Source organism: Mustela nigripes, chromosome 5 (genome assembly GCF_022355385.1).
Source record: "Mustela nigripes isolate SB6536 chromosome 5, MUSNIG.SB6536, whole genome shotgun sequence".
Taxonomy (NCBI): domain Eukaryota; kingdom Metazoa; phylum Chordata; class Mammalia; order Carnivora; family Mustelidae; genus Mustela; species Mustela nigripes.
Genome location: NC_081561.1, coordinates 63,430,722 through 63,450,733, shown reverse-complemented (window position 1 = coordinate 63,450,733; position 20,012 = coordinate 63,430,722). Strand labels below are relative to the sequence as shown.

Here is a 20,012-nt window from a genome sequence, read left to right as displayed (position 1 = left end):
GTACCCCTGGGGATAAAAATATATGTTTATAAAAATAAAAAATTAAAAAAAAAAAAATAAAAAAATAAAAAAAATAAAAAAAAATAAAAAGTGAAACCAGATACAAGGGTCTTACTAAAGCCAAAAGCAAGCTGACACAACTTTAGTAAAATAAAATACACAGAGCTTAAAGATCCAAAATATCATTATAGAGAGAGCTACTACATAGTGATAAAAGACTGAATTCATGAAGAAGACAACAATTCTAATCACATAAGAACCTAATAAAATCATCTCTATTATATATAAAATAAAAAGAAATGGGACCTCTGGGAGAAATTAACAAATCTACCCACTTATTTATTATTGGCAGGCCAAACAGGTAGAAAGCCAGCAAATGGAGATAAACAAAAATTTGAACAATAAAATTAACAAGCTGGCTCCAAAGAACAAATAGAGATGTCTCCATCCAATAATTAAATAACCATTCTCTGCAAGCACACACAGAACATTTATAAAATCTGCCAATATACTAAGTCATAAAGAAAGTCTCGATAAATTTTAAAGAATAATTATCATATAGATATCTGACTACTACACAATTAAATTATAACTTAATAAAATATAAATGAAAAATTCTTATATATTTAGAAATTAAAAACAGTACATAAATGTCATAGATCAAAGAACAAATCAGAATTAAAATTAAATACTTATAACTAAATGTTATAAAGCAATAGGCTACACCGGGATGGAAGGCAGAAGTAATAAAACAGTATACAAATATACAATAAGATTCAACAAATGCAGAAGTTGGTTTGTTGAAGACTAGCACAATAGACAAACCTCTGGTGAGATTTATCAAGAAACAGAAAAGAGATAAGGTACAAATAAAACATAGTAATATTAAGAAATCCCAAACTGCAAGTAAAACAGATTAAAAAATAAGAAAATATTATTAGTAATTTCATACCAATAAATTAGAAATCAGAAATAATGACAAATGTCTAAAAAAAAAATGAAACAAAACAGAGAACTACCAAAACTGACTCTAAAAGAAGTCAAGAATTTGCCTAATGCAATAACTATTAAAGGAATTAAAGCATCTGTTAAAAATCTCCCTGCAAAGAATATACCAGGCACAATTTTACAGGTGAGATCAAATTTTCAAAGAAGTGATTCTCAGACTAACACAAACTCTTGCAGATGAAAGAACTGGGGGGAATACTCTGTGCTATGATGTTTGTCTCCTGCTCACCTCCCCCCAAATTCACATGTTGAATCCTAATGCTCAGTGTGATGGTGTTAGAAGGTGGGGCCTTTGGGAGGTGATTAGGTCTTGAAGGTGGGAGGATTAGTGCTCTAATAAGAGATACCACAGACCTCCTTCTGCCATATGACCAATACAATGGTAACTCTGACCCAGATGGGAGCTCTCACCTGACCATACTGGCACCTTGATCCTGGATTTCCAGCCTCCAGAACTATGAGAAATAAAGGTTTGCTGTTTATAAACTACCTAACCTATATTTTGTCAAAGCAGCCTGAATGGACTAATACTACTACTCAACTCATTCTTTGAAACCTAACTTCACAATCAGTTAAAGCTGGCATGAGGAAATTACATGGCCATTTCACTCATGGATACAGATGCAAAAATTTAAAGTATCAATAAATTGAACTTAATAGTAGATAAAAGCACAGTTTACCATGACTAGGTCGGGTGTACTACAGGAGTAATAGAAGATAAGCCATAATGTCATTCAGAGTACTAGGGGAAAAGAAATCATAGCTCATCCTAACATACCTAAAAAAGTATAATCTTAAAAAAACTTAAACTAGGGAACTTCATTATTTGATTAAAGTTGCTGGTGAAAAAAATAAGAAATATTCTAAATGGGGAAACATTAGGAGCATTCTTTTATTACTACTACTATTGAAAATTACACTTGAGATTTTAGATATTGCAACAGGACTAGAAAAGGAAATTAAAAGCGACAGATAAGGGGAAAAAATTCCCTTAGTTGCACATGATCTAGTTGTTAGTATAGAAAACTCCAAAGAATTTAAACATATTTTCCTAAGTTTCCTATCAATGCTATAATATATCAAAAACAATTAGAAAATGTAATTTAAAAAAAGACACTATCCATCAGGGTCTTGGCATAAAACAGGATTAATCCCGATGGTTAAAATGAAGAAGTTAATGAAAGAACTATTTGTCCCAGTATGGACAGAACTAAAAGCTCCAACAATGAATAGCATAGCACTCAGACTAGCACCATTGGGGATCCATTACCATACCTAGGGCCAAAGGCACATGGAGGAAAAATTAATTTAGGAATCCAACTAAGTCACCATGGGGGCAAGGATCCCCTATGGGAGTTTTAGTTCTGGAGAGAATTCAGCCTCTGTCAAAAACCAGGGCAGAAACTTAAATGCATCAGAAACCCAATAGGCAAGGTCACCATGGATGACCCCAAGTGTCAGCCACCTAGAGCAAAGAGAAGGGCAAAGGAAGTAGATGGCTGTGACAAGGTGGGGGTATGAACAAAAAAGATGCCAATTCTCAACAATTTGATATATGGGTTTAATGTAATTAAAATCCCAACAGATATATAAGCAATGAACCCTCTTAAAACTACAAAAATAATTCCATTTACAACATCCAAAAGAATAAAAGACTTAGGAATTAACTTAACCAAGGAGGTGAAAGTTTCCTACAATGACAACTACAAAACAATGCCAAGAGAAATGAAAGTTAAATGGACATGCATGATGGATTGGAAGACAATATCATTAATTTGACAATACTCCCTTTAAAAACCTAAGGATTCATTGCAATATCTATCAAAAGCCAATGGCATTTTTTTATGGAAATAGAAAAAAACACCCTAAAATTCATATGGAATCTCAAGAAAGTCCAAATAGCCAAAACAATCTTGAAAAGGAAGAACAAACGGAAGACTCACACTTCCCTGGTTTCAAAACCTATCATGAAGCTACAGTAATTGAAACAGGGTCGAACTGGCATAGATATACACACTGATGAAATACAGTCCAGAAATAAATCCCTGAATGTATGGTCAAATGATTTTAAGGGTACCTAGACCATTCAAAAGGGAGGGGCACCTGGGTGGCTCAGTGGGTTAAAGCCTCTGCCTTCAGCTCAGGTCATGATCCTGGGGTCCTGGGATCAAGCCCTGCACCGGGCTCTCTGTTCAGTGGGGAGCCTGCTTCACTTCCTCTCTGCCTGCCTCTCTGCCTATCTGAAATCTCTGTCTGTCAAATAAAAAATAAATAAAATCTTAAAAAAAAAAAAAAAGGAATGGGAAGAACAGTGTTTTCAACAAATGGTGCTAGGAAAATTGGATACTTATGTGCCAAAGAATGAAGTTGTACCCTTACCAAACATCTTATTCAAAATTAACTTGAAATAGCTCAAGGACTGAAATATAAGTCCTCAAACAATAAAACTCTTGAAAGAAATCATAGTATAAAAGCTGTGACACTAGATTTGGCACTGATTTCTTGGATGTGGCACCAAAGGCATACGCAAAAACAAAATAGACAAATTGGACTTCAGGAATATTTAAAAATTTGTACAGTGGATGGCTGGGTGGCTCAGTGGATTAAGCCGCTGCCTTCGGCTCAGGTCATGATCTCAGTGTTCTGGGATCGAGCCCCGCATCGGGCCCTCTGCTCAGCAGGGAGCCTGCTTCCCCCTCTGTCTCTGCCTGCCTCTCTGCCTACTTGTGATCTCTCTCTCTGTCAAATGAAATAAATAAAAATCTTTAAAAAAAAAAATTGTACATCAAAAGACACGATCTACAGGGCAAACACAGAATAGGAGAAAATATTTCTAAATCATGTATCTGATAAAGGGTTAATATCCAGAATATAAGAGAATTTCTAAAATTCAACAACAACCAAACAACCCAATTCAAAAATGGGTAAAGGATGTGAATAGACATTTCTCCAAAGACGATATAAGAATGGCCAATAAGCATATAAAAAGATGCTCAACATTACTAGTTATTAGGGAAATACAAATAGAAATTACAGTGAAATACCACCCCACATCCTACTATCAAAAAACAAAATAAAACAAAACAAAAACAGAAAAACAAGTGTTAGTGAGGATGTGGGGAGTAGAACCTTGTGCACCGTTGGTGGGAATGTAAAATGATACAGCTGCTGTGGAAAACAGTATGGGTATTCCCCCAAAAATTAAAAATAGAATTACCATCTGACCCAGCAATTCCACTTCCACAATCTTTCTAAAAGCAGAATTTCGAAGAGATTTCTACACACCTGTTCATAGCAGCATTATGGTGGAAGCAACCCAAGTTGACCAATGATTGGATTATCAAAACATGGTATATACATAAATATTATTCAGCTTTAAAAAGAAATGCTGCAATAGGCTATAACATGAATGAACCTTGAGGACGCTATTCTAAATGAAATAAGTCAGAGACAAAAAGACAAATCCTGCACGATTCCACTTAACATGAAATTCTTAGGGTAGCTCAACTCATAAAGACAAAACATAATGGTGTTTGCAAGGGGCTGGGGAGAGTGGAGAATGGAAATTATTTTTAAATAGTTAATTATTTTTAAATAGTTAGAGAGTTTCAGATTTACAAGATGAAAAGTTACGGGTATTGATGGTGGAATGGTGCACAACAGTATGATGTACTTAGTACCACTGAACTATTTGCTTAAAAATGGTTAAAATAGGGGTGCCTAAGGGGCTCAGTTGGTTAAGCATCCAACTCTTGATTTCAGCTCAGGTCAGGATCGCAAACCCCCCTGCTCTGGATGTGGAGCCTGCTTAACATTCTCTCTCCATTTCCTTTGAATGCACCTGGCATACTCATATGTACATGTCAACACACATGGGTGCGCTTTTCCTCTCCAAAGGAAAAAGAAAAATGTTAAGTTGGTAGATTTTATGCTATGTGTATTTTAACACAATAAAAAAAAAAAAAAAGAATCCAAACAGAATTTTCCATGGAACGTACTAAGCTGATTCTAAAATGTCCATGGACAAATCATAGCTAAAACACTGCTAAAGACTAAAAAGAATTTGCTTGAGCAGATAGTGGCCTTACTGTGAAGCTACAGTGATTGAGGCATGTGATACTGGCATGGAGAGAGACGAGCCAACCAATAGAACAGCACCCAACACACAAATGCACATATGGCAGATTTACTGAGGAGCCAGAGGCTTCAGTAAGAAGGTGCAGAATGCAGAGAAAATGAGACTATCACATGGGGGAAAAAAAATGAAATTGGGTTACCAAAAACTGGCCACAGATGAACTGAGGACTTAGATAAGCAAAAAGCAAAATTCCATTTATTTATTTATTTACTTGATTTAATTTTTTTTTTTCAGTGTTCCAAGATTCATTGTTTATGCACCACACTCAGTGCTCCATGCAATACGTGCCCTCCTTAATACCCACTGCCAGGCTCAAAAGGCAGAATTTTAACTGTTTTGGTGGAAACAGAGGGAGCTGTTCTGACCTTGGGTGAGGTGTTTCCTTAAAAAGACATAAAAAGCATTGACTATAAAGGACAAAAGGGATCCACTGAACAACCACTTTTGATGAAAAGAATTCTTATACAAAATGTTGCTTATTTTGTCCAACTGGAAAGAGACATTTGCAACCTAAGAACTTTTACCACACCAATATGAAAGAAAAACAGGAAGAAGAGAAACAGGGGCAGAAGACACAAGGTGGTATTACACAGGAAAGAAAAATGATATTTGGAGCTGATCCACATGTTGAGAGATGCTTGACCTCATTCTTAAACAGGGAAATAAAAATTAAGACCAATTTAAAAAAAAAATTAAGACCAAATAAAATACCATTTCATCCTTGTTCAACTGGCAAAAATCCAGAATAAGAATACTGAGTGCAGAGGAGGACTTGGGTCAGAGGAAGCTGGAAGGAACTCTTTGTAAGATAACACCAAATTGTTTTCCAAAGTTAAACATTCACCCATCCTACCAGGCAACAGTTCCCCTCCCACAGGAAGTGCACTCCGGGACACGCGAGCCAGAATGAAAATGTTCCAAACAGTGCTGCCTGAAACATCGAAACACTGGGGACAGTCCAGATGCTCTCCAGCAGGATAAAGGGTGCTAGCCTCACATAAGCAGACTGCAGCTCAGGAGGACCTGTGCGAAGTTTGGTTGGATGGAAAGGGGAAGCCCTGAAAGACACCGGGCAGGATCCTCATCAAATCCAAAAACATTTTTAAAAATGAGATATGCAATGATAAATGCAAAAATGCCGCAACTTCACTGTCCAACAGCATGGCCATTGGCCATGTGCGGCAATTTCAACTAATTAAAACATAATGAGTTACATCCACTCAGTTACAATCCCACCGCAGCCACACACCAAGTGCCCAAGGTTGCGTGTGAGCACCAGTCACCCTGTCGCACAGCACTGAGAGCAAGCGATGCCACCAGCCAGAAGATTTCTGGTGGCCTGTCCTACTCCAGAAAGGTCCGCTTCAAAAGAAGGGGTAGAGGAACTCCTGCACACACAAGCTGGCAGGGAGGAGCAGTGAGGAGTTTGGGTTGGCCCAGGGGGATCAAGGTCATGGCAGATAGGGACCCAGAGTGGGCTTCCACTCGGGAATTCTGCTGCACCAGGGTTCGGGCAGGGATCCGAAGTAATCAAGACAGCAGGCTCCCCCAAACATGCAATGCTTTTGCTCTGCTCCCCTGGGTGGGGTCCTTTGTTACTCCCACCTGAGGGTGGGGACAAGGATTGGTAAGCATCCCAGCTTGGAGGGCTAGTCCCTCCCCACCCCTTAGCCCTGCTTCCCCACTGGCACCTACCTGCCCTGCCCTTCAGGGCAGCTTTGCTCTGAGGAACTGTCTCTGGGGAAGACCAAAGGAGCCAGGCTCAGAGATGTCCAGATATTAGCAAGCTCAGCGCCACAGCGGTCAGCGGCCTAGCAGCTGTCATCTTTTGCAGCACTGGGAGGAACGGGAGGCCTGTCTTTCCCCCTTAACCAGCACTCTTGAAGGGGGGATAAATCCCACTTGAGGTTACTGCAGTTGGGGCCTTATCCTACCTAACATCTACATGCAGATCAACTCTTATTGGTCAGCCAGGACCCATAAACCATGGGCCAGCACAGCACAAAAGGCCCTTGAAGGGGCCACTGAACAGATGAGGACACTGAGGTTCAGAGTGGGGAAGGAATCTGCACATGTTCCCCTGGCTGGGCAATAGCAGAGTGCGAACGGGGCTGCCAACGTTCCTGGCTTCTATTCCTGCCACTATGCAGGTCGGTGGCTACTATGGAAAGGCCTGTGTCCTTGTGTCTGTACTCAGTCCTCCCTCTGACCAGCAGTGATCCCCACCCGCTCTGCTCTCCCGCAGACCATGGGATGGAACGCAGGGGTTTAAGACAGGACCCATGCCAAAAGGCAGATGATGCAGCCTGAATCAGGGGGTGGGGCCTGGCAGTCAGCGGGGCTCAGCAGGTTCAGCTCTTTCCTGGAACCCAGGCTGTTTTCAGCTCTGAGGGGCCCTCTGGAACAGGGGGTCAGCTCCGTTGGGCCAGCTCCTCTAGCACAGGAATGACGGCAGGATCCCAGGGCACGTAACCAGTGGCAGCTGGAGTCAGCTGGCCATGGGGAAGGAGGGAAGAAAAGACTGTCAGGGGTACCTCCCCTAGGCTTGCAGGGTACCTGGGTCCCTCATGCTCTGTCCTTATCAGACATTGGCTCTGGTGGCTGTTTCCACCAATGGGCTGTGGATCATCAATGGCCGGGTCTGCAGCTTATTCACCTCTGTGCCTCCAGCACAGTACCAGCCACGTAAGAAGCCTCCAGAGAACATTCACTGAACCGGCAAATGAGGCAGAGACCGGATGCCTGGGAGATCCCACCCAGGGCAGCAAGGGTGGGGGCTCGGATCTGAGAACTGGGAGCCTTATTTTCCTCTGATCTCATCATCTACAACTATAGAAGCTTAAGGTCTCTTCATGCCTGACCTTGGGGCTCAGAAGCAAGGCATGGCAAGAGGCCTTCCCGGGTAACCCCTTACAGAGCACTTTGCCATGTGTTAGGCGCTTCTGCTCATTTCCTGCTCAGGTAAACTTTATCTCTGCCTGGGGACTTAGAATGGATTTTTAAAAAGGTTGTGCAGGGGCCCCTGGGTGTCTCAGTCGGTTAAGCGTCTGCCTTCAGCTCAGGTCCTGATCTCAGGGTCCTGGGATGGAGCCCCCTGCAGGCTCCCTGCTCAGCGGGGAGTTTGCTTCTCCCTCTCCCTCTGCCATTCCTGCCTCCGCTCCTGCTTGGGCTCATGCTTTCTCTCTTTCTCTTTCTCAAGTAAATAAATAACTAAAAATCTTAAAAAGAAAGAAAAAAAAAAACTTGCCCAAAGGTATGCTACTAGTAAGAGGCACAGCCGACATTCGCACGCAGGAATGTTCTACTTGAGAGATCACACATCAAACCAACAAGTCTCAGCGAGCACCAGCTACGTGTCAGGCATGTGCCCACATGCTGGGAACGCGGCTGGGAACCAAAGCTGCCTCGGCTCCCAGAGCTTTCATGCCAGTTATTGGGAGGGAGAGACAGTACAAAGGAAACATAAACATAGAATCAAGTAACGTAACCACAGATGAGACAAATGCTATGAAGAAAAAATAAGGAAGAACAAGGGGATAGAGTAGCGGCAGCCACACTTTTTCTGCAAAAGGCCAGACAGTTACTACTTTGGCTTTGCTGGCCACATGGTCTTTGTGGCAACTGTTCAGCTCTGCAAAAGCAGCCCTGGGAAATACGTAAATGAACGGGTGCAGCTACGTTCTAATAAAATTTTATTAGCAAACAGTGAATTTCTGATTTCATATAACTTTCCTGTGTCACAAAATGCTATTTTCTTTTGATTGATTTTTAATCCTTTAGCAATATAAAAACCATTCTTAGTCTGCAGGCCATACAAAACCAGGTGGTGGCCCAGATTAGGCCTGTGGACTCTAGCTTGCCAACATCTGGGACAGAGAGTGGCTGGGGTGTGGGTGTGGGGATGTACTTTGGAAAGAGTGGTCAAGGAGGCCTCCTTAGGGAAAGGACATGTGTACAGAGACCTGAACGAGTCAGGCAGTGTGCCCTCTGCTCCCAGCAAGGGGAAGAGTGAGTCCAAAGGTGTGGGGGTGTGCACGGAGGGGCGGGACAGAGGCAGAAGGCAGGCGAGAGGTCCCAGAGGTCAGCAAGAGCCAGACCACATGGTCCTCAAGGCCCCGGTGAGGACTTTAGCCTAAATGCGAGGGCAAACCACTGGCTCTGGCACTTAACAGGTCTGCAAGCAAATCACTGAACTTTGGGGCCTCATTTCCTAACAAGATGGGAATAATGACAGTTTCAGAGGGCAGTAGGGCCAAGTGAGCATTATGTTCGGAATGGACGTCAGCCGCTGATATGAACACTGAAATCCAGCTGGATACAGTGCGAGCTGGAGAAGTGGCCACGGCTTTTGTCAAACTTACCCACTATGTCCACCACGTCTGGCCGGATGAGCGGCTCTCCCCCCGTAAGCCGGATCTTGTCTATACCTTCCTTCACAAAGAGCCGTGCGAGGGTGAGGATCTCCTCTGTGGTCAACAGGTCGGCCTTGGGGGTCAGTGGGACGCCCTCCTCGGGCATGCAGTACTGACCTGAGGAAGGGAGGGGCTGCAGAGGTAAGCCATGACCATAGCACTGGGGCCCACGGGGCTTCCAGACCCCCACTTCCCTACCAGGACAGAAGTCTCTCCTGAACCCCACCTGGATGGTGAGGAACGAGCTTGCCAAATCTGAGTGGGTACAAATGCTACAGAGTCTCACCAGGCCTTGCCTTTCTCACCTGTGACACACGAACACCACCTCTTCCCTCAGAGGGGAGGCTGAAGGAATGGGTTAAAGAGGATGAATCAGGCAGAGAGCAGAACCCGGCCTGAGGTGGGGGATGTCAAAACACTGATTCCCTCAGTGTGGGGGGCGGCTAAGCAGGGTCTGCCTGGCCTTCAGCCCATTCCTTCTGGCACTGGTCACCCTCTTTCATTTCATCCGGTGCGGCAAATAGTGACCCCTATGTGTTTGGGTCATGAGGCTGGGAGGTACTCTCTGACCCGTGGAAAGTCACACTCCTCTGTAGTGACAAGTGCCCTCATGTCCAGTCTATTTCAGATAATTAGTCCCATTTCACAGGTTGGGAAAACTGAGGTACTACTTGCTCAGGGGAGGCAGAATGGGGCAAATGAGGGGAGCTCTGGCAGGTTAAGGGGGCACCATGCCCTCCCATCAGCTCCCATGGGAGTTTATCAAGGACTGGGTCAAGATCTAGTATAGGGTTATTTAGTCAAATTAGTAAAGGGTCCAGAATTAGTCTTTAAAGATAGAATAGAATAGCTAAAGAACATCAGAACTGCATGCAGTGAGTATTGTTTGGCTAAACGTTTACTATAGACGTGCATATCTTTATTGGGCCATGAAGTAAACACATTTCTTATTGGGAGCAACCATGGAAAGCAGGAGAGAGGGAGACAGAGAAATTTTGGAAGTCCCTCCAGCAGCAGCTACACCTCCAAAGCACTCCATAAACGATTACGAAATGAATAATGAATACTCAGTGTATTAGCCTGGGCCATAGCAACTTCTGTCACAGGCCTGGGTGTCTCAGTGGCTGGCAGTGCGGCCGGCACTGCTGTGTACCTCATGTGTCAGCGGTGTCCAGCATCCTCACTCCTGCCCCTGGCCACATCCTAAAAGCTGGGAACCATGGGAAACAGGAGGAAAGAAGGAAGAGCCCTGAAGACTGAGATTTAGGACCAATCTCCACTGCAGTTCTGTTTTCAAATCTAGTTCCAAGTAGAACCCAGCTCCCAGGATCCTAAAAGTCAACCTTGACCCTTATCTTGACCTACCACCCCACCCGGCAAGCAGGGAAGAGGGGTTGGGAGGAGACACTGGGAAGGGAATGGGGAGGGATGAGGAGGCTTCCTGGATGTGGCGAGATTTCACAAGCTGCCTCAGCAAGGGAACAGGGGCCCAGGGAGGGAACTCACATCTGAGGTTGCACTTCTCGGTGAGGGAGATCCGCAGGTAGCTATGTTGCCGGCCAAAGCTGTCAGTGAGGAAGGCGGAGAAGGGGGCCGCGTGCTCCCGCAGGAACTGTCTCCTCCTGGACAACTCCTGCAGTGTCAGGCAGAGGAAACGTGGACCTCTGGGCCCTGACTGGGGGAAATGGGCATGGAGAGCCCACCACCTCCAGGACATAAGCCCCCTCCTATCAGGCATCCCCTCCCCCACCCTCATCTCCGCAGTCCTAGGGGAGCTGAGATTCTCCCTCTCATTCACAGACTGGGGTACAGGCCTAAAGGTTAGAACCTGTCCCCAAGGCCCCAGCTCAGCCCCAGGGAGCAGGACCTCTATAGGAACACAGCTGCCAGCACCCTACCCCCACCCCCTTTCTCTCCCTATTACCATTCTACTGCCCAACCCCCCTCCTTCAAAGGAAGCCTGTCCAGGAACAAGCATCTCCAGTATTTCTTGGATGGGCCAGTGGGAGAGAACACGCCACTCAGCACCTGGTAACAATGCCAGCTGGCAAACGTGTCCAGAAAGGAGAGAGGAAGCAGATAACTGAGCAGGATGGTGGCTGCCTGGGACACGGCGAGCCACTTCTCCAACCCAGACCTCCCATTCCCTCCCTTAACTATAGGAAACGGAAAGAACTCAAAGCCAACTCACTAACTCGGGGGGTGGGTGTCACACAAGCTGACTCCCCGTAACTACTCCCCCGTCCACTGGGCTCCCTGGGACCTCAGCACTGCCCAGGAAGACCCAATAAGCCACTGGGAGCTGCTGAGGACCACACCGAGCTGCAGGGGCTCCCCTCATGCAGAAGGCTTTTGGGGCAAGGACAGCACAACCAGGGAAGCCTGCAGAAGGAACGAGACTGCCAGCCTCTCAAAAGGTAGAAGGGAGGGGCCCAGACGATCGCCCACTAACCCCCTGCAAAGATCATTACTAGGCTTCATCCTTCACCTCACCCATTGCTGGAAGGAAGGATTAAACACTGTCTGGGGGCTCAGAGGGAGGAGAATCCTGGAGCCTCCCTGCAAGGTTCACCCAAACTCCTCCCAGGGGGAGAGAAAGGAGGAAAGGAGACAGCCAACCCTTGCATTTCCCCAAGTCTGATCTAGCCTGAGCTCCTGCCCTGAGCATACAACCCCAGTCACAACAGATGCTGATGAGGTCATTGCTCCACAGAAGCAACATTTACAAAACACCTTTAAGTTACCAAAGAATGTTCTCTGTTTAAAAAAAAAAAAAAAAGGAAAAAAAAAAGAAAAAGAATGTTCTCTGTTCCATTCCCACACCTACCCCATAAGGGATTACCATAACTTAAGCTTGGATGGGGTTCAAGAATACCACTGGCAGAACCAGAATTCAAATCCAGGTCTTTTGAGTCCAAGATCTAAATTCCTCCCTCTCACTGCAAAAGGCGAATCCAAGAAGGAACACAGTATAGTGCAGTATAGGGGAGAAGTCCTTTCTTTAGAATCTTTATAACAAAGAAATCATGAGGTCGATCATGAGGTCGCTCCTGAGGTCTTCGGACAGGGCTCTGGACTGGATACGGGGTCAGGTGTGACCTGACATCCTGAGAAAGTTCCCTCACTTCTCCAGGCCTGCCTTCCCCGCTGTAAAATAAGAACACAGCTATGGCCTTGGGTAAGCGAAGGGAAGGGGGTCAGGAAGCTGGCAAGTAAACACCTAGGATTATTGTGATCTTGTAACCTAAGAGAGGAGAAGGCCTTGGGCCCCACTTCAGGGACTTCCTCCACCTGGGCTGCAAGTCAGAAACACCTGGCAGCTTAAGAAATGACTTGCACTGGAAAGCAACTGAATTTGGATCTCTGAGCACTCACATTTTAAGTCTGTCTAGGTGAATCTAAGGTACATCCAGGGTCAAGGGCCACTGACTCAGGAGATAAAAGGGACAGGAGTGAACATATATGGGGCGTGCTTCCAGGATTTTCCTGGGTGCCTAAGTGACCTCACTCTGCTCACCCAAGACCAGTATCCCCCTTAATCTCCAAGAAAGTGCTTATAGTCCCATGACAAGCAAGCAGGACTCACTTCTCCAAACTGCTGTCTGTTACAATCCTAACAGTGCTTCTTCCTACCTCCCAACTCACCCCACTGCCTTTCCGCCTGTAGCTTTGGGGGTGGGGCAGAGGACAAGACAGACGGGAGCCCCACTGGCCACTGCAGTCCAAGAGATCAGATAACTGGAAGCCTGAGTTTCCAGCAGAGTTGCCCCAATCCTTCAACAGTTCTTTGCAACTTAGGAATCTGTCAGTCACTCAGGATCCCTGCCCCTCAGGAGTCGCTCTCACCCCAATCTAAACATACCGGGGGTTGTTGGCTGGGTGGGGGAGTCAAAGTGTACCAACTGGGAGCAAGTGAGAGGACCAAGGAGCATGACTCAGCAAAAACCAGGGAGCAAGCAGAGTAACGGGCACCAGAGGAACTCCCAATCAGAATCTCTTGTTGTGGCCCTCAGTGGGGGCAGGGAGGATGCTGGATTTCACCGCTGAGACCTGGAGTGACTTTATCTAGATTCAGCAGACTCGGTACTGGCAGGAGGACACACGCTCGCTCGCACGCATACACACAGTCTCTCACCCCGCCAGCCTTGCAAACTCCTCACTGTGATGTCACCCCTGCCTCTTCTCTCCTCCAGCACTGCATGTCCTACTTTCATTCTTCCATCTGCCTTTCCTTTAACCCTCCTGCAGGAAAAAAGTATCAGCACCAGTCAGAGGAACCCTGGATCCAGAAGGCATGACTGGGCAGGGTGGACAGAGATGCCTCTCACCCAAGAAGGGCTGGGACATGTCAGAAGCAGCTCATAGCCTCAGAGCCCAGCCTCGACTAGGCTGTTGCCTACCCATCCCCCACCACCCCATGTGGGGAGCCCCCCAGCCTGATTCAGAATCCTGGAGTCTACACGGTATGTCAGGTATGTCACTGTGTCAGTGGACTAATTGGAAGAGAAAAGTGGTGTATGCAAAACTAGTCACACTGGGGTCATCCTTCATTTCCGGGGTGGTCTCTACTGTCAAAATGGTTTTGCCTAGGACAGTGGCTCTCAAAGGTTTACACATCAAAATTGCCAGCAGTATTTCTAAGAAGTGCTGAGGCTGGAGAGCCCCACTCCAAAGATTCTGACTCCATTGCTCTGCGATAGGGTCCTGAGTTGTTTTGTTTTTATTTTTTTTTTTTTTCACGTCTCAGCTCTTCAGCCTGCAGTTTGGCTGAGAACCACTGGCCCAGCGACACCCAGATCAGGAACTATTTTAATCCAGGGCTGGTTGTTGTGGTTCAGAGCATAGGCTCTGGGAGTCGGTAAACCTGAATTTCAAGCTCGGCTTTATTACTAAGTAGCTGTTGAGCAAATCACCCAAATTCTTTAAGTCTTAGTTTCCTCATCCACAAAGGGTGGAAAATAATTCTCCCAGACTCAGCTGGAAGAGTTGTAGCACAGAGCAGGTATTCAGTAAGTTTTCTGAACAGAATTCCTATCTATATCCATCTATTTATGACATACATATTTGTGGAGGAGCACTAGTTGTGTGCTGTGACTCATTTTCCCGCACTTGCCGGCTCCCCGAGTCAGTCCCGCAAGGCCCAGCCCTACTTAATGGCAGATGGGCCAAGGCTGGGGTTTCAGACCTGCTGTCACACCCCCCCCCCCAAAGCAGGGCAAGTGGATCCTGCACTCCTCCAGGACCACAGATGACCAGGCACAAGGAAGCCTGCCACCTGCTACTGAATGTGTCTTTTCTACCTGCCCAGTGCGGACTGGGGCACGGGGTCGGGGTGGGCAAGGGTGGTGCAAAGGAGTCAGTTAAGGGAGGGATGCTGCCCTCCGAATAGTCACGAACTCTGGGATTTGGTTTGAATGATAAAGGCCAGCCCCCAAACAGTTCTAGAGTATCATAAATAGGGTTATACAGGAGAAAAAGAATACATTCCAAACTCAGATATCAGTGGCTCTGATTTGGGATCCTTGCTATTTGGGAGGATGTACTTGGGTGCCTTGAAAAGCATCTCTGTTAAACAAGAAGACCCAGCAAGGTGCCTAGCCTGAGGTCTGGATCCCCCCTCTTCCTCCATCCCTCCCTAAGTGTGGGGTCTTTACACCTCAGGCTCCCAGCACCGACAGTCACACTTAGATTGGAACTTCTTTCCCTTTGTGCGTCATTGTCCCAGGCCAGGCCTACTGTCTCCTCCCACCTTCTCCTACACCCACTTCCTTCCTTCATAACACCCCTTCTCCAATATTTGTTCACTGTGACCCTCTGAATACTGGGTGTCTCTGTCCTGCAGAAAACCACCCTCTCTCTGCCCTGCCCGTCCTAAAGCAACAGGCCCAGGACCTGAGGCTAACCCCTGTGGTCCCAACAAAGCCCGCATGGATCCTGGGAAGAAGAAAGAAGGGTGTCATGCTTCTGGGCTGGGGTAAGCCCTGCAGAGGTTATGTGGGTCACCCCAATCAGGACAGCCAGTAGTTGTGTCTCCCCAACCACTTCCCCACTTAACTCACACCCCACCACCTCCCCTTTCCACCTGTAAAAGTCGCTCAACCCATCCTTGGACCAAGCCCAAGGCTCACTTTCCACTGTCCTCACAGCCAGCTCCCATTCCACACCTCACATTTCTCACACCCCCACCTTGAAACACAAACAGACAATACTCGGTGGCTTCTCGCTCTGTCTCTCCAAACACTTCTCAGGGTGGAAGGAAAGGCACCCTGCAGGATGGGAGGTGAGGACAGGGGTTCCCAATGCCCCATTCCTGCTCTTGCCAGCTGGCAAGTTCTGTGAAGAAGCTGACCATAGAGATCTCTAGATCCAGGGCACCTCGGTGGCTCAGTAGGTTAAGCCTCTGCTTTGGGCTCAGGTCATGATCCCAGGGTCCTGGGATCGAGCCCCACTTTGGGGCGGGGGGGGGGGGGCTCTGCTCAGCAGGGGGCCTGCTTCTTCCCCCCCCCCCCCCCCCCGACCCGCCCACTTGTGATCTCTGTCAAATAAATAAATAAATAAATAATCTTTAAAAAAAAAAAAAAAAAGATCTCCAGATTTGCCTCACCTTAGGAGATTTTCTTAAAGACATTCTGTGCCCTCCCTCATGGTGTAAATATGGGCTGGTTCAGCCCTCTGGCTGGAGAGGGAAAGTGACAGCCCCAGAGCAAAGTAAAACTGGAGACAGAGTGAAGGTGAAAACCTGGGAATTCCTGGGCAATGTTCTACCATTCCATGTGTCCCCCCTTACCAGGTGAGTTTCAAACAGCCAAAAACATCTGCTGACCCCACTGCCTGCAGAGTACCATGTTCAGCACCTTGCAGAAATACCTAGAAAGGTGGGAGAGCACCCGGCACTCGAGGAGCAATCCGCCTGCTGAGGATAACCCTAATAGGGAGTGTCGGGCATAGGAGGTCTAGAACCAGAGAGTTCAGAGTGGCTATCCTGAGTGTCCAGGGGGAGGGGGCTTGTGGGACACATCATGTGTCCATGGTGGCAAGACTGACAGTAATTACAACAAATATGTACATAACACAGCACGTATGTGTGTCAAGCTTTGTTCTAAGTACACATATCAACATATACTAATTCTCTCAATCTCTAGGACTATGAAGTAGACACATATTCCCATTTTATAGATGAGAAGACTGAAGCACTGGGAGGCAAAGGGACTTGCTGAAGTTCATACACCTACTCAGTGGTAAGGCTGGGCTTCCCAAGCTGGCATCCTGCTCTAGAATCTGTGTTCTTCGCTGCTAGTTACACTTCCCTTTACAGGGTAAAGGAAAGGGTGGGGGTGCCTCTCATCCTACTCTACGTGAAAGGAAGAGTAGGGAGCACAGGTGCTAGAGTTTGAGTTACTGCTCCATTATTTTCAGCTCTGTGACTCCAGGAAGTTAATTTCAGTGAGCTTCCTCACCTGAAAATACAAACTCTTGACCTCACGTGGTTTACCGTGAGGACTAAAAGAGACCAAGTACGGAGACACCTGGGTGGCTCAGTTGGTGCCTTCAGCTCAGGTCATGATCTTGGGGTCCTGGGATCAAGTCCTGCATCGGGCTCCCTGCTCAGCAGAGATCTTGCTTCTCCCTCTGCCTGCTGCTCCCCCTGCTTGTGCTTTCTAGCTGACAAATAAGTAAAATCTTAAAAAAAAAAAAAAAAAAGAGAGAGAGAGAGAGGGAGAGAGAGAAAGAGAGATCTGTCACTTGGCATGGATCCCTTCCTAAAGGAAATTAGGGGCATGAGGAAGAAGAAACTTCCCTGTCCCTGAACTCTTTAAAGCTCTCTCACCAATCCTTGCATTCCTACTTTTCCCCTCAATAAAGTTCGCAGTTCAAGGAAACTGAAAAATTTCATTTCGCAGCAATGAGGCCTGATTATCTGAAGATCCAGAAAGGATCAGACTCCAGGAAAGCAAGTTAGACCAATGCCCTCCCCCTGAGGGTGTGGGGGCATATGATCTGATGATTCCCAGGGTGTGAAGTCTTATGCTAAGAAATGGGAAAAGAATGACCGGGCAGGTCGAGAAAATGAAAAAGAGAGGCTTCTCCCCAAATTATTTCCTGACCACATGGGCAAAAGAACACCAAACTTAAAAAAACTTGTTATGACATGAATCACTCTGTGGAACGCTATTAAGCACTTGAAGGGGCCTATCCCAAACCTTCAGGAAAACTGAGTTCCTCATCTGGACGGGGATCCTGCTCCCTTCTGCTCAAGAATGAGGTTGAGCCTTCCTAAGGGGCATGAAGATGAAACTGAAAGTGTGAAGGACAAGTCACAGAGCCCTGTAAATACAGACGTGACCAGTGACTACTGGTGGCACCAAGGTGACATTTTTAACCACTGTCACACTATGAAGCAGGGTGTCACAAGAACACCCGGTCACACACACACAGCCTCCACTGTGGAGGAAAGAGGAAAGTGTTCAAGAAACAGGGGGGGTGAGGCAAGGCTGTGAAGGGGTTCAGTTAACAACTCACCGGACCCAGAGTCCTACCTGCCTGCTCCCCATCTCCGGTAGTCACTCAGACCTGGAAGGGGGTTGCATGGCTGGGTGGGCAGGAAGGTGGTTGGTTAAGCAGCACCCCAAGGAGCGCCCGTCCCTTGGGTATCAGGTGAGACTGGACAGCTTAGAGAGTATCCCTCCACACCTTTCCCCACCCCCAAGGAAGCGCTGAGGGGGTCCCTCCCAGAAGCCGCCGTCGCAGCCCCGCCTGGGTGCTTCTCGGCGGCGTGAGGGTCAGATGGCCGGTCGCCCTTTCCCGGGGAAGGTGTGGATGTGGGCGGGCTCACCTCCGCAGCAGTTTGGGGGGGCTCCCCGGGGCGGTGCTGCGTCACTGGAGCCCCGGAGCTGCAGCTCCGGAGGCCGGACCTCAGCACCCGCTGCAGCATCCGGGACACGGGCCTCGCCGCCATGAAGTCCGGGGGCCAGGCGAAATTCCACTGGGTAGCCGGCTTCGGAAGCGCTTTAGACCTGGGCTCGGTGCCCTAGGGCCTCGCGGTAGGGGCGGGGCGGGGGCGGGGCTCGCGCAGCCAATCCAGCGAGGGCGCTGTGCCGTGGGGCATTCTGGAAGTTGTAGTCCACTTCTTCTCCTTCCCTCGCTAGTATGCATTCTAGGACTTGGGGAGGCTAGGTCAAAGTCAGCTGGAGGAGATATGCTGAATGAAATGAGTCAGGCCGAGAGAGTCAATTATCATATCGTTTCACTTATTGTGGAGTATAAGGAATAACATGGAGGCTATTAGGAGAAGGAAAGGAAAAGTAAATTGGGGGAAATTGGAGGGGGAGACCAACCATGAGAGACTGGGCTTTGAGAAACAAACCTAGGCTTTTGGAAGGGAGGGTGTGGGGGGATGGGTGAGCCTGGTGGTGGGTATTAAAGAGCACACATATTACATGGAGCACGGGGTGTGGTGCATAAACAATGAGTCTTGGAACACTGAAAAGATTTAAGGAAAAAAATGATGAAGATCTTGGGTCTTTTTTATGGACTTCTTCACCTGCGCTAGTCTAAGACCTAGATGGTGGTGTGACCAGCACAAAGTGCTGTGGGAAGAGCAGGACTAGAGCTGGGTGAACGAAACCTTGGGCACAAAATGGAAAGGCGTGCCAAAAAAGTAGGTTATTAAGATAAATAATACTTAACGCAGTATTTTTAGAAGTCAGAATCAATGCAAAAAAAAAAAAAAAAACCGTCCATGATGAACAGAATATCAATATTTTATATAAAAACAAGATCTGGCCCTGCACATTTATGACTTTCCTCACTCCCTTGTAGGTAGTTTAGGCCCTGGCTGAAGTCTGGTCAGCTCCCTCTTATAGATACATTTCCAATTGTGCCCCCAAGGGACATTAACGCTTACCCTCTCTGCTTTAAAAAAAGGGGTATATGGGAAGAAGTCATAGAATAAGTGGATACCATTTTTGGAACACTTCTTACATGCCAAGAACCATGCCAGGCAATGTCCAATACTTATAATAATCTTGCAATTAATAGAATGAATTTTGCAACTAAAGAAATGGAGTCTTAGGTTAATTTTCTTGAAGGCATACAGTTGATAGGTGGCAAAACGGGTTTAAATCTAGGACAACCTCACCCTCCTTCCCTCCAGCAGCCCTCCATTTGTTTCCTATAGTTAAGAGTCATTTATGGCTTTGTCTCCTTCTTTGATTTTATCTTATTTTATTTTTTCTTCCCTCCCCCATGCTCCTCTGTTTTGTATTTTAAATTCCACATATGAGTGAAATCACATGATAATTGTCTTTCTCTGACTGACTTATTTCACTTAGCATAATACGCTCCAGTTCCAACCACATCATTGCAAATGGTAAGATTTCATTGTTTTTGATGGCTGAGTAATAGTCTATCTCATATATCTATCTATCTATCTATCTATATATGATGTTATATAT

General features: G+C 46.6%; 1 protein-coding gene across 4 annotated transcripts in view; it reads right to left on the bottom strand.

Annotated features, from left to right (window-relative positions):
- Window positions 1–18,603, bottom strand: part of MOCS1 (molybdenum cofactor synthesis 1) — a 43,349-nt gene extending 24,746 nt beyond the window's left edge. For 3 of the 4 annotated variants that reach the window (XM_059400537.1, XM_059400538.1, XM_059400541.1), the window contains exons 1-3: window positions 18,392–18,603; window positions 11,065–11,191; window positions 9,508–9,675 (exon numbers count right to left, since the gene is read on the bottom strand). In XM_059400537.1, the coding sequence (XP_059256520.1) occupies window positions 9,508–9,675; window positions 11,065–11,191; window positions 18,392–18,514 (418 nt within the window). In that variant the 5' untranslated portion in view covers window positions 18,515–18,603. The remainder of the gene's footprint in view (window positions 1–9,507; window positions 9,676–11,064; window positions 11,192–18,391) is intronic. The other variant, XM_059400540.1, reaches the window with a different exon arrangement.
- Between the last annotated feature and the right edge of the window lie 1,409 nt (window positions 18,604–20,012).